This window comes from Bufo bufo, chromosome 2 (genome assembly GCF_905171765.1).
Source record: "Bufo bufo chromosome 2, aBufBuf1.1, whole genome shotgun sequence".
Classification (NCBI taxonomy): Eukaryota; Metazoa; Chordata; class Amphibia; order Anura; family Bufonidae; genus Bufo; species Bufo bufo.
In genome coordinates, this window is record NC_053390.1 from 452,454,642 (window position 1) to 452,470,185 (window position 15,544).

At 45.7% G+C, this 15,544-nt stretch overlaps 1 protein-coding gene across 2 annotated transcripts in view; it reads right to left on the reverse strand.

The window, feature by feature from the left end:
* ARHGAP45 (Rho GTPase activating protein 45) overlaps positions 1 to 15,168 on the reverse strand; it is an 82,174-nt gene extending 67,006 nt beyond the window's left edge. For both annotated transcript variants that reach the window (XM_040417576.1, XM_040417577.1), the window contains exons 1-2: positions 14,905 to 15,168; positions 10,128 to 10,428 (exon numbers count right to left, since the gene is read on the reverse strand). In XM_040417576.1, coding sequence (XP_040273510.1) covers positions 10,128 to 10,428; positions 14,905 to 14,988 — 385 coding nt within the window. In that variant the 5' untranslated portion in view covers positions 14,989 to 15,168. The remainder of the gene's footprint in view (positions 1 to 10,127; positions 10,429 to 14,904) is intronic.
* Between the last annotated feature and the right edge of the window lie 376 nt (positions 15,169 to 15,544).

Consider the following 15,544-nt stretch of genomic DNA (forward strand, 5'->3'; position numbering starts at 1 on the left):
AAGCAACTAATGAGGACTTCAAGGTCCCAAATATATTTTTTTAAATATTAGCTAAGTATAAATTTGCAGGAGACCTAGAAATCTCTGTACCCAGATATTTCAAGGAAGAATCCCTCCAACAGACTTGTACACTGGTGGTCCCAATGGTCCCTTTCGACATTGAGGATTCATATTTGTCCAAGTTTATTGTGTATCCCAAGAGAGTTCCTTTATTTTGAAGGTCAGTTAATATGGTCTATAGTGTGTTCCTGAGATCAGAAAGCATCAACTGAATATCATTTGCGAATGCCTTAATAGGTGAAAAGGGAGCCAAAGTTTCACCTGGACAAAGATGAATATAGAAAAAGCCAAGAGACCTTGTCAGAGGTCTTTTCTGCATCCTAACTTAGAAGCTTATAAGGAGGCAGAGACCTGTCAAGGGACAAAACAGTGGCTACCGCTGATTTTCATATGTTCTTAACAAAATTCCTGTTTTGTAGGAAGCCTTATTGAGAGTCAACGAGAATTGAGGGGTTATGGTTGCCATAATCTTGAATAAATGCTTATAATGCTGATTTAAGAGTGCGATTGGGCGGCAGGACTGGGATGCAATCGGATCTCTCCAGGCTAAAATGAGTTTGCAACCTTTGGGGGCAGACCTGTAAAGGGAAGCATACTTACCTGCTCCCCGGAATTGGGTCCTGGTTTTTCGCACCCTAGCCTTGACTGCTTTACTTGGGTCCCCTGCTGTCACCATCTGGTTTGATACTGCTGCAGCCAATTGCTGGCCGCAGCTGTGAGCTGTGACCTCCTCCCCTTAGTCATGTCAATTAGTTACGTGATGCAAGAGGAGCAGGTAACTGCTGCAACCAGAAATTGGCTGTAGCTATGTCAAAGTGGATGTTGACAGTGGGGAATCTGACTGAGTCTGACCGAGTCAGCCAAGCCCACGGGGCAGATAAGTATGCTTCCTTTTACAGGTCTGCCCAGGAGGAGAGGGTTTGCTAAACCCCACCAAAGGTGGCCAATCTCTTAAGGAGTAGTATTGCATGAGCACCTGCATTGTTAAATCCTTATATGCCAGGAAGGGATCAGTTCAACACCGAAACATGTTGCATTTTTAACCAATAATGCCTACATCTAACCCCGGGTCATCATCTATAGCAGAGTCACCACCATATCCTATCTTTCTTCTGTTCAAGCTATCCAAGTAATACTCATTGGAAAACCCACTGGAGCCTAGGGTCTTGTTATTCGGGGAGCACCTAATAGCTTGTCTAACCTCCTTCTCTGTTGTACCTTGTCCCAAGGTCTCCCGCTGTTCATGTGTTAGGCCAGACATAAAAAAAGTGATCCTGGGAGAATATGAACAGCATTCATATCCATCGATGGGGCATATTATATTGACTTATAATATTTACAGAGCGCATCAGCTATATTCTTCTCAGTCATGAGTACAGTGTTGGTGTCAGGGTCCTGTAACTTTCACATGGTGTGTTGTGACCAAGTAGGAGAGTAAGTCGAGCAAGTACAGAGCCAACACTGTTTACAACACTAATAGTACCTGTTCTGTGTGCCTGGCCCTGCAAGACCGTTTTGAGTAAGGAGCATGCAACATCAAAGTCTTTTGCACTTTTAAGTAACAATATAGCGAAAACCTGAAAATATCCTGCAGTTTCTCATATTATAATACTGGGTCATTGAAAGGCATGTGATTTATTATGAGCACTGGTGACACTCACATGCAACCATTAACCCTTCATAAACTGGTAAACCACACAAAAAGACCTCAATAATGTCTTATCCACTGCAACAAACCTCCAGAATTGCTCTCTTCCCCAGTCAGTTAAAAACTGAGTAAACAGGAAACGAGTCAGATGAGAATCTGTCTTCCTCAGGAAGCTGCCCCCCTTCTACCATGTGTAACAAACCTGCCCATCTTAGAGTATGTCTTCACCTTCCAGTCTCATGCTGCTGCCTACTTCCAGCGCACTCTGTGTGTGGTCCTATTAGATAGACCTTCCAGTAGTCAACAGACACAGCATACAGTACCACATGTATGTTGTAGACTTATACTTACACAATTTGAAACATTTAAAGGAACGCTTACTAAAAGGGCTGGCAATGTCAGTCACACATAAGGTAGCAATCATAGGAGCAGACATTTTTGTGGACTGTCAGACCTGAGTGGCGTTTCTTTGGCCCCAAACAAAGTTATGTCTGAGAACCCCTGTTGCACCATGTGGGGACTCACTCTGGTAGACAGGATTAGCGGATGCAGTATAGAGGCAACAACAAGTTCTTTGGATCAAACAGTTCAGTGTTTTATTCACACTTTAGGCAAGTCACAAAACAAGCAGTCATATTCAAACTAAAAGTCACCTTGCGGTGTTGGTGATAATTCACACCATGCGGCAATTCTGCCTCAAAGAGTCCTTGCTCATAGCAGCACCAACCTGTTTTCACGCCAAGCAGGTAGCAAGCCTTCATCCAGACACAATGCTCCCAGATCCCAACACAGAGACATGGCTTCTGAGCCCAGCTGCCTATTTAAGGACAGCCAGGTGCTGTGAAAACCCAGACCGGCATTTAAAATCCGGTCCGGTATTTGACCTCACCTGGCTGTAAATCAGCCCAGCAGCACATGCTGGGAGGAAAATACGTGTTTTCCCAGATCAAACCTCTCACTATGTCACATACCCCCCTTTCCCCCTTTGTTCAACCCTGAGGGGGTGAACACACGCCAGACAGTGTACCCAGGACAGGGCTGTAACCGGCCTGCCCTGTGTTCCACCGAAAACTTAAAGTTTTGTAGGGAGAGAAACCATCGGGTGACCCGGGCAGTCACAGGCGGAATTTTCTCCCCAATAAATAATAGCGGAGAGTTTCTAGTGCCCACTTGATAGCCAGGCACTCTCTCTCCACTATACTATACCGGGTCTCGGCTGGGGTGAGCTTACGGCTGAGAAAGACAACGGGATGCTTCTCACCATTGACTTCCTGAGACAGTACATCACCGAGGCCTACTTCGGAGGCATCGGTCTGTACTATAAACTCCCTTTTGAAGTCTGGCGTCACCAAAACCAGGGACCCACACAGGGCCGAATTCAAAGCGGAGAAAGCCTCTTCCGCCCGATCATCCCAGCAAACCATCATGGACTTGCGTCCCTTCAAGAGTCCTGTCAAGGGCGCCGCTAGAATAGCAAAGTGGGGAACAAACCTCATGTAATAGCCCACTATTCACAGGAATGACCTTATTTGCCTAGTGGTGACATGTCAGGGCCAATTCCGTATCGCCTCTATTTTGTTCACTTGGGGTTTGATGACCCCGCACTCAATAAAATACCCCAGGTACTTAGTCTCTTCTAACCCTATCGCACATTTTTTTGGGTTAGGCCAGCTTTCCGAAGGGAGTTCACTACAGCCTGCACTTTGGGTAGGTGACTTTCCCAGTCGGTACTGTGGATGACAATATCGTCCAGGTAAGCCGAAGCGTACCGACGATGTGGAAGCACAATGTCCATTAGTCGCTGAAAAGTGACGGGGGCACCATGCAGACCAAAGGGTAAGACCTTATATTGATACAGCCCCTCAGGCGTGATGAAGGCAGTTTTCTCTTTGGCAGCCTCCGTTAAGGACACCTGCCAGCACCCTTTTGTGAGGTCCAAAACAAAAAAAATATCGGGCTTGTCCTAACCTCTCGATGAGCACATCCACCCGGGGCATGGGATACGCATTGAATTTGGAAACCTCGTTAAGTTTTCGAAACTCGTTACAAAATAGCAACGTCCGCCTGGATTGGATATTAATACTATAGGACTGGCCCACTCACTTTTTGACTCCTCAATGACGTCTAGCTGCAACATTAGCTGCACCGAGCCTCGGGTACCCGGTATGGTTTTAATCGGACTTTTGCCTGAGGCTCAGTGACAATGTCATGTTGGATTATGGAAGTGTGTCCAGGGAGGTCAGAGTAAAACATCCGTGTTCCAACTATCGATCTCCCTGGCCTCCTGAGTCTGTTTAGAGGAGAGGCTGTCAGCAATTTTTACTGTGGCAGCCGCTTCTCTTGCATCAGACCGAGGGGCCGGTACCTCTTTTTCTAGAACTCTCCTCTTCTTCTGTACAGGTTTCCCTATATTTCCATGGTTTGAGTAAATTCACATGGTCAACCTGCTCCGGCTTTCGCCGCCCTGGCTGGGCTAATTAGAGGCAACACTTTCACTATCCGATCTTGCATCTGGGTAACATACTCAATGACACTTTTATGTGGGTTGTTGTTCCTACTCCTCTTTGGCCACGTCCAAGAGACCGTGAGGGTGTCTGCCATATAGCAGTTCGGAGGGCGAGAACCCAGTAGAGGCCTGGGGTACCTCTCCCACTGCGAACATGAGATAGGGCAAAATATTTTTTAATGTTTGGTTGAACCGTTTTACCATCCGCAAATGGACGGTCTGGTAGACGGACGTCCATAGTTGTTTTATGTGCAGCAACTTACAGAGTTCCCTCATCACCTTGGACATAAAAGGGGTCCCTTGGTTGTCAGAACCTCTTTAGGTAGTCCTTCTTGGGAAAACATCTCCATTAACTCATTAGCTAAGAGTTTGGCCGAGGTATGTCGCAGTGGCACCGCCTCTGGGTACCGAGTGGCGTAGTCTAGAATGACTAAGATGTGTTGCTGCCCTCTGACGGACTTCGGTACTGAGCCTATAAGGTCCATAGCTATTCGGTCAAATGGTACTTCGATAATTGGGAGAGGTATTAGGGGACTACAGAAATGTGGCTGGGGGCTAGTTATCTGGCAGTTTGAAGAATAATCCCAGCAGACGTGTTGATTTTTCAATCCATGATATTCTTTTTATTCCTTATAGTTACGCGTTTCGGCCCGTCTAGCCTTCCTCAACTTCATGCAGTTAAGGAAGGCTAGATGGGCCGAAACGCATCCTGTAAACTGACTTTACTATATGGAATAAAAAAAATATCATGGATTGAAAAATCAACACGTCTGCTGGGATTATTCTTCAAATTATTTGATGGGGGTTGCCCCTTCCCGTGCAGTGTAATTGGAGCACCGTGAGCTGTCTGATTTGCGCTTTGAGTTATATGGCAGGTCAGGCAAGACATACAAAACTCTTTCACTTCTTTGAATATGCTGGGCCAGTAAAACCGCTGTAGAATACGATCCTGAGTTTTCTGCAGCCCCAGGTGACCCCCGAGAACGTGTTGGTGGGCTAGATCTAACACAAGCTTGCGATAAGCCTTGGGGACCACCAACTGTTCAATAGGCTAACCCATAGTTGGTTTACCCGATACAACATATCCTGATGAACCACAAAACAGGGAAACACTGACTCTGCCCCGGATTGTTGTGGTTCACCATCTACTATTAACACATTTTCCCAGGCGCGAGATAGGGTTGGATCCCGACATTGGGCGGTACCAAAATTATCCCCGGAGACATTGAGGTCTGCCAATTCAGGACCCGGCTGCAAGTCCTCCACGTCTCCCACCATCACATTTAGCGGGGTTGTCTCCACCAAAGTGGCGGTCACCCCTACCGCTGGCCCCTCGGTCTCAGGTTCTTAAGGTTCTTGTCTCCCCCCTGAGTCGGGCCACTCTGCTAGGGTTACCCCTGTCTCATGGGTATCAGTCACTCTCATAGCAGGCCACAGTGCCGGGAAGCCTCTCCCTATTATAAGTTCATAATGTAGATTTGTGGCGACAGCCACCTCGTGGGTCCATCTACCGGCCACCGTGGTTAGAGACACCAGTGCGGTGGGGTAGTCTTTTAAGTCTCCGTAGATGCACATCACCCCGACTTTCCGGCCAGTATACTCAGTGGACCGCACCAGGGTAGCCCTTACTAGGGTCACCAGACTCCATGAGTCCAGCAGAGCCTCCGCCGGAGTGTCTCCCACTTCCACCTGGCATAAGTGATCTAGAGACTCTGGGGGACAGTCAGCCCTTACATGGCCAGGCTCCTGACACCGCCAGCAGACTATCGGAGCCAGGTCCGCCGTGGGTACATCCCGGGCGGGTTTTATCGGCTCAAATCTCCGGGCCTGGGGTGGAGATTTCTGGGGTTTGCCGACCCCCCTCCCGAGAGAACCCTCCTTTAGATTCCTGGTAGCTTCATAGCATTCCAGCAGGTCCACCATCTCAAGGGCATTGCCAGGAGACACTTGACCGGTCCAGTGTTGGAGAAGGTATGGCAAAGCCCTCCAGAACATATCGGCTAATAGTCTATCCAGCATAGCCGAGGGACTCAGCACATCAGGCTGTAGCCACTTTTGCAAGAGGTGGAGTAAGTCATAATACTGGGTCCTCATAGGCTCAGCCAGCTTAAACTCCCACTGATGTACCCGCTGGGCCCGGACCAACACATTCAGCCCCAGTCTTGCCAAAATCTCGCCCTTTACTTTTTGGTAGTCGGCCGATTGATCGTCCGGCAAGTCGAAATACACCCGCTAGGAATCGGATGCCAGGAATGGAGCGACGACCTCAGCCCACTGGTCACAGGGTAGCTTTTCCCTGATGGCCAGTTTCTCGTACATTGCCAGGTAGTTTTCGATGTCGTCTGCAGGGGTCGTCTTAAGAATCGCGGCACAGACTGCTTTTTGGGCATCGTGGACGCTCAGGGCTGCTCCTGCTGTCTGCAAAGCCAACACGTGTTGTAGCAGCAACTGTTTAGTCTCCTGCTGCTGCTTATTAGCCTCGCGTTGCTGCAGGTTTGTCTCTCGCTGCTACAGATTAGCCTCCATGAGGGCCTTCACAACAGCCTCTATTTTGCCGTGGGGCACTGGTTGTAATACAGCTGGTTTAATGTACGACATCCAACCGTGCCTGAAAAATGCAGAAACAAAAAGTATTGGCGTTCACGCCAGCCTCACTGCTCCTGCCCGCATCCTCCACCAATTGTGGGGACTCACTCTGGTAGACAGGATTAGCGGACGCAGTATAGAGGCAACAACAAGTTCTTTGGATCAAACATTTCAGTGTTTTATTCACACTTTAGGCAAGTGACAAAACAAGCAGTCATATTCAAACAAAAAGTCACCTTGCAGTGACTCCCAGATCCCAACACAGAGACATGGCTTCTGAGCCCAGCTGCCTATTTAAGGACAGCCAGGTGCTGCCAAAACCCGGACCGGCATTTAAAATCTGGTCCAGTATTTGACCTCACATGGCTGTAAAATAGGCCCTGCAGCACATGCTGGGAGGAAAATACCCGTTTTCCCGGACCAAACCTCTCACTATGTCACAACCATTAAGCTCTGCCCCCATAAAACCGCTATGGTTCCACCTGGTCAACACACTAAGCTCCTTCTGCTACTTCTCTACAGATGGGAAGGCCCTCCTTACCCCTAGACCAGTTACACAGGTGGCATCTTGTCCCTCCAGTCAATTTTTTTTCAGCCAACCGCTTTTGGCCAGCAGGAGGTCCGCTAATCTCTGGGGCCTCAAGTATTAGCTTGGTTTGCTTGGTGGTAAAGTCTGCTGTGATGAAGACTGTTACAGCCTGCCTGTCTCTAGCCTGTTACTGCTAGTTATTTTTAATAAATAACTTGAAAGATGACTGTCACCTCCCCAGTAATGTCTGTTTTAGTAAATACTTGCTGCCCCATAACTAACTATTCTGCAGCATATTTTCTTATATTCTGTGCTCTACCGTTCCTCTGTTACTGCTTCTCATTATTTATGAATACACTTGACAAATGCCACTGTCAGCACTCATTGGATAATGTCAGTGAGTGGGAACATAATTGGTAACACCTAGTTGTCAATTTATTCATACATTTCTACAAAGTATAATATAGAAACAGCACAACACATATGGGGTCATTTATCAAACTAGTGTAAAGTAGAACTGGCTTAGTTGCCCATGGCAACCAATCAGATTCCACCTTTCAATATGGACAGCTCCTTTGGAAAACGGAAGGAGGAATCTAATTGGTTGCTATGGGCAACTAAGCCAGTGCTACTCTATACCAGTTTGATAAATGACCCCCAAATGACCCCCATAGTTCTAATCAAAGATGCTTCACAATTGTTACTTCATGGGGAATAAAAGTAATTACTAATACAAACATGTCAGGAGAGATAACAATTCCTCTTTAACGCTGATTTCACACACTGCAGACAAAATGTGAAACGGAAGCTGTGAGAATCTGCTGTAAATCTATATGTATTGTGGATTTTAAAACTAGTTGTATGGGAATAGAGCATGAACTTAAACCTATAAAATCAGTCAGTCATTCAGTCTCTGTCAGGACGGATGGACACAAACCACAGTGAAATAATGAGCAGCTTCCCTGTTTGTCTTTTCATTAGACACAGTCTGTTGAGCAGGCCCTAGACAAGCAGGTTTTGCACCCAAGGTGTCATGGTGTCCCTTATAATGTAAGCCACAATTACCTCACGTTCTAGCCACATATCCTAATGTCCCACCAGTGCTTCCATAACAGTGAAGGAACCTTAGCATATGTCCACAAAAAAACGCTTGCCATAGTGACCCCATAACAGTGCCAATAGCAAAGCTGAAATAGCTGTGCTATGCCAACGTGTTCTGATAATAGGAGCACGCCAACACCATGCCAGTAAGTGCAGCCCTTTGTGCTCCTCCATGAAAAGCAGTCACGGTATGTCCATTGGTACAAAGTCCAGTCTAGTGAGTATCACCCACAGTGCCCCAATTAGTGCAAGCCAGCATGCCCCCCTTCAGTGGCAGCACAAATGCTCCAATCAGTGCAAGCAACAGTATTCTGGTTGTGATAAGTTATTTCCTAGTCTGTGGATAGGGGTATATCTATTAGATTGGTGGGGGTTCTACTGCTGGGACCCCACCGATCACAAGAACAGGTACCCCGTACCCCATGGAGCCCCCTGATGTTAAAGGAGCAGCAGGCCGAGCATAAACATTGCCACTCCATTCATCTCTATGGGAGTTCTGGATATAGCCAAGTACCCCTGTAAGGAAGAGAGCTGCCATGAATTGATTCCATTCCATTCTCTGCTTCACAGTTATGTCTTTGAATAGAGAGCCAGATATTAAAATATGATCGACACTAGCAATGCATGAGCTCTACTATGTCTGCCCATCCAATAGACAGCCAGATATTAAAATATGATCGACACTAGCAATGCATGAGCTCTACTATGTCTGCCCATCCAATAGACAGCCAGATATTAAAATATGATCGACACTAGCAATGCATGAGCTCTACTATGTCTGCCCATCCAATAGACAGCCAGATATTAAAATATGATCGACACTAGCAATGCATGAGCTCTACTATGTCTGCCCATCCAATAGACAGCCAGATATTAAAATATGATCGACACTAGCAATGCATGAGCTCTACTATGTCTGCCCATCCAATAGACAGCCAGATATTAAAATATGATCAACACTAGCAATGCATGAGCTCTACTATCATGTCTGCCCATCGTGCCAACCCCTTGTCCTAACCCTGCATTTAAAACCTAAATAATGTGTGGTCACTGCTGTCTTTTGTAGATCTGTTCATACCAGGCAGAATGTGCCCAAACTCTTGCACTGGCACAAGATTAAGACCGCACATCTTTGTCACATTACGTGTTCTGCTGTTGTCACTGAATCTCCTTCTGGGTGCTTCCTGTAGATGTCAGGCTCTGCCCTTTGCTGCCGTGGGCTGAAGCTTGGATTACAGTCTTTGCATAGGGAATGGCCAACGGACTCTTCTGTGCGGCCTATATCTGCAGCGACCATTCGTGAGTTATCATCTGGCCACATCTCCCTACCTGCGGCTTAGGCAAGGAATTCTGGGATATGTAGTTACCAGCGCTACTGCCTGCAAACAGTGATATTTACAATGTTTGGTATAAACTGGATTATTCATATGTAAAAAGCATGTTTTCATAGATGTCACTGGGCAAAATAGAGGCACATTATTATGATGTAGGCTAGGTTAGGGGGTGAGTCTGGAAGAGTAAGTAAAGGGGGATTGCTATGCACGGTGACCCTCACTTAACCTCCCTACCATTCACTAATAGCCTAGAATTATCAACCTCAGAAAAATAATCTCATAGGTGGATTTTTTCCCCAAGGCTCTTTTCTTTCTATTTTACCCTTGTCAAAGGTGATGCTTATACAGTCACCCACAACTTACCGTCTGTCAGTACCACATCCCGTAGCTTTTCAAGCCTCTCAGCAAACCTTGCTACATCTCCAAGAAGCTGTGAGATATCCTCTACTTCAATGAAGGATCCTTCTCCACTTTCAGGAGGGCTTGGGGCTCCTGCAGGTTTACAGGCTTTGCCTCTTGGAGAAGACAAGGGGATTCCTGCAGCACTAGCATGACGACTTAAACTTGTGGGCCTCTTTAGGGTTCCAGCTGGGAGAGGGCTGCTGAGTGGAGGGTTACTGGCTCCTTCGATAGAGGAATCAATGACATCTTTTCGTGGAGCCTCCTAGATGGACGAGAAGGCAGAATTAATCAATGCTGCTTAAGGTGCCTTCACACTTTTGTTGCAGAATTTTCCGCGACTGAAAATGAGTTCCATTCACCTGAAGGGGGCTTGCAGAAATCCAGGTGCTTACTACCCAATTAAGGCTACTTTCACACTAGCGTTTTTGCTGGATCCGGCAGGGTTCAGCAAAAACGCTACCGTTACTGATAATACAACCATCTGCATCCGTTCAGAACGGATCCGGTTGTATTATGTCTTCTATAGCCAGGACGGATCTGTCATGAACTCCACTGAAAGTCAATTGGGAACGGATCCGTTTTCTATTGTGTCAGATTGTGTCAGAGAAAGCGGATCCGTTCCCATTAACTTGCATTGTGGGTCATGAGAAATCCGTCTTGCTCCGCATCCCAGGATGGAAAGCAAACCGCAGCATGCTCCGGTTTGCTCTCCGGTAGGAGAACGGATCGGAATGCATTTTGTAGCATTCCTTTCTGTTCAGTTACGTTTTGTCCCTATTGACAATGAATGGGGACAAAACAGAAGCTTTTTTTCCAGTATTGAGACCCTATGACGGATCTTAATACCGGAAAATATTAACGCTAGTGTGAAAGTAGCCTTAAATGAATGGAACTGGAAAATTCTGCAACAAAATCTGCAGCATGTGAAGGCACCCTTATATTCAATCAGAAAATACATGACATTAAAGGGTTCTCTGGGAGTGATTTAAAATGCCTGCCAGAAACCTGTCCTAGTATGGGAGCAGGACTGGTTGCAACTACTTGCAGAGCTGTCTGCTCTACAATCGATGGTAATGATGTGATTCTGCCTACAATATACTATCATGGCTGAACAGCCTGACAGGAAAACTCACCAACATGTACTGTATGCCAGTGCCAGTGTGTAGTGCAAGGTGTCCATATTCTAGGACATATTGCTGGCGGCCATTTTAAATCATTCACAGACCCAGATAGCAAGGATAACTTGCCACAAACTTGTGGCAGGGTTAAATTGTAAGTCTTGTTAACTTGCTGCACACATTATCTGGCAAGTTGTACACTTGCAGAGCACTTGCAGCACAAGTTCTAGTTGACACTTTTTCAACTTGCAGCAAATTTGCTTGGCAAGTCTCTAGCAAGAGCATAATAACTTAACGAGAACTTGCAGCAAGTTTGCAAAAGCAAGTTAATCTAGAGACTTGCAAAGCAGACTTGCTGCAAGTTTGCAACATACTTGTGAAGCTTAGCAAGTCTGCAATAGCTTAGAAAGTCATTTTCAGAATTGCAGCACAATTACTTGCTATTTGGGGAGAACCCCTTTTAGGCCGACAGTCTAATGAGTGTGGGGAGCTCCTGACCTACCCCAGACAGAGGATGGAGGGGGTGAGTCAGGAGCTCCCCACAGTCATTAGAGAAACATTGGGTCAACGCTCGTTCCCTACAATCTGCCTGTTTAACGGTGCAGCCAATCACCCAATGAACAAGTGAAACGCTCATTTATCAGGTAAAATAATCCTTCATGCAGACACCTAAATCATTGTTCACACAGCATGATCTGCTGCCAAGAAACAGTGCAGCTGTATGAGGACGTGTGATAGCAGCAGCCATCGCTGGTCCTCATACTGTGGAGGTGATCAAACACTATTCATTCGTAACATTTTCAGTGGTTAAAGCTGGCCAAACAAACCATCAAACCATCCACACGACAAACTAAACGGGCAGATCAGGAGCACTGAGATAGATTAACTAATCCTGTAGATGGCATAAGCTGAGGCTAGTTTGAGACTAGCGCTAGAGATCCAGCAGGGTGTTCCTTCCTAGCCTTAGGGCTCTTTCACACGAGCGGATGCCGTGCGGGTAATCTACTGCGTGAAAGAGAGCCAAGCCCCGGTCTGGACAGCAGAGACACAGAGCAGTAACATGATTGATAATGCTCTTTGCCTCTCTGTGACCTGTTTGCTACAAAATCACGGTGACATCTTTATCTCACTGTGATTTTGTAGTAAAAAGGTCACAGAGAGGCACGGAGCATTATCAGTCATGTTACTGCTCTGTGTCTCTGCTGTCCGGAGCGGGGCTTGGCTCTCTTTCACGCAGCGGATTACCGGCACGGCATCCGCTCGTGTGAAAGAGCCCTTAGACAGGCTGTCTAAACACAAACTAGATATATCACAATGGCTGAGGGTGGATGATAAATCCGGCGCATGGCTCGACAGTTTTGCCAACTTTATGGCTTTGTTTGAGACAGCAATTTATGCCAGAATTGTGGAGCAGATTTGGTGCTGAATGTTCCAAATTAGGCAACTTTCCCTTTCCCAAAAAGTCACACTTCCCTGTCAGCCAAGGCACAGACAATTTCTCCAGCTGAATTGTACCATGTATTGGCACAATGTACACCACAATTTACAGAACAATCTCGGTGCACTCACTTTAGTAAATGTGGACCATAGTTGTAGGAAAAAGAATGCGCTTGCACGAATTGGCAAATGATTGGCTGTAATTGAATGATTGTGCCCATTTACTCAGCCGATAGCTGGGTGAAAAAATAACAATGTGACCAATCACTTTTTGAGCAGACAATAGTCACTAGACAGAGCGATTTGGGGGAAAAGGAAGTTGATGACTGGGCGAAATGGTTGAAATCTGCCCTTTCAGCTAACTTGCACTGCATGTGTATAGCCAGCTTAGGGCTTGTTCACCTCTGTGTTGGAGGCTCCGTTCAGGCCCTCCGTCACAGAAAAAAAACAGGACCCTCAATGTAAACTGAACAGACTCCATTGTAGTTAATGGAGTCTGTTCAGCTCCATTCGTGTCAGTTATTTGCCGAATCTGGCATTTCCTAATGCAGAACAATGGAAATATACACCAGTGGTGTGAACCTAAAAGGGAATGTGTTTTTTGGGTATGTTTTTTTATTTTTTATTATTCCAAGTCACTATCTATATTTAAAAAAAGTATATAATCCTGCAGTTTTCACACTGACAACTAGGTTTAATAGTTCATGATTTCCTGTTCTGTACAGGTTACTTTTCAGTAGCCATTATCATTATCACCACAGACAGAATTACAATGACAAGTAACACCTCTATATAGATAAGACAGAATCCACCATTCACAATAGGTGATATCACATCTTGTGATATGATAGTAATATCATAGGCATCCTGATCTCTAAACAAGTCACAGAGCATGCCTAGAAAACTCTCTCCCTCTTTTCCATTGTGTTATGTCCTATGTAGCTGCTCCGAAAAGACAGGAAGTCTTAAAGGGGTTTTCCAAGACTTTTATATTGATGACCTATCCAATGGATAGATCATCTATACCTGATCGACGGAGGTCCAACACCCATTACCCCGGCCATTGAGCTGTTGGAAAGGCACTGGTGCTCGCAGTAGCACTGCAGCCTTCTTGTAAAATGTAGAGCAGATAACCAGTGGCACTACACCAAACCTAAAATTGTCAGGATGCGACTGCCGAGGAGTGGTGCCTCACAGAGGTGCTCAGCTTGTAGCTGCAGTGAGCATATATGATAAAAGGAAAAAGAGAACAAAACGAGCAGCACTCACCGTTGATAGGCAGGTAACTTTATTCCTGCCATGGAATAAAGTTACCTGCCTATCAACAGCACTGCAGCCTTCTCTCAGCTTAACCTAGGTGAAATGACTATATATTCATCAGTCACATGGCCTAAACGCAGCTCAGCCCCATTGAAGTGAATGGGATAGAGTGCAATACCAAGCACAGCCACTACACAATGTGCAGCGCTGTGCTTGGTGAGCTGCAAGAAGGCTGCGGTGCCATTGCGAGCACTGATGCCTTCTCAAACAGCTGATCAGCGGGGGTTGCGGACCCCCACTAATCAGATACCGAAGTGTTGGAAAACCCCTTTAACATATTTTAGGCCTATTGACCAGTGTGAAAACTGCAGGATTACATACATTTCAAACTATAGATAATCATGTGTAAAAAAACAAAAAGAAAAAAAAACTCACCTAAAATAAAAATAAAAATACGTTTAACATAACAGCGTTATTTAAACAATAGGTCCTTTTCTGGTGACACATTCCCTTTAACTGTAGTAATAGCAACTGACTAATTTCAGCAACTATTTCCAGGATCCTATGTATTTTAGAAATGTTTATCTACACATAATAATCTAAAGTATGTTAAATAAGAAATTTATACCGGCATGTGACAAGACAGGATGTTAGTGATAGTTATACGTAATTGCAGACATTGAACTGAAATGCATTGTCCAGGCCAGAAACAGTCACTTAAAACAGTGTATAGCCAAGCAGTAGTATGTGCAAAGGGACATTTTGGCTGTTAGAAAATGATAATTTCTTTGCACAGAAATAAAAATGTAGACTATGAGGTATATAGAAAATATAGCCTTGGCCGGTATGGTAGGTATAATGAAACAAGCTGCTAGTTAGCAGCCAGTATGGAGATGATGAGTGTAGGGTGCGGGGAGACTCACGCTTTGTGGTGCTGGGCTTCCTGCTCTGCTCTTCTTTGATAAGGACGGAGTTTTCATCAGCTCCCGCTTCTTCCTTGAAAACATCCTGAGTATAGGTCGCCTCGGCCCTTGAGTTAATGGTGATGCTACCACTGTTAGGCACCTTTGCAGTTCTGATGTTACTTTCGCCCCCACGACCCCACCTGGGGGGTGGCAGATTCTAGGGGTACTCAGAAAGCTGGTGCTGTGTGCCCAACACAACTACTGTCATGTGCCATGTGATGGTGAGGCGTTTCCTGATTGGACGATTGTAGTCCCAAAACTGACAGACAGGAAGAGGTAAAGGGCGTTAACCCTGTAAGTGCTGGGACCACAGCAGCATCCTGTCCCCTCCCAAAGCTTTGTATGCATGTCACGTGTCTCTATGTAAAGACTCTGTGACAGTGGAACAATAGAGGAAGTTATAGGGAGAGGTTATGTGGAGTTACAGAACATCTGAAAAAAAAAAAAAAAATAACACAAACCAAAGAGGGAAGCATGACCAGATGGGTAGTTGTAGTTAGCAGGAAGGGAAAACATTATAGTTACACACTTTTTATTTTTTTTTGCTTCTATAATACCAGTTCATCATGGATTGTCTCCATGTATCAATCTTATTCGA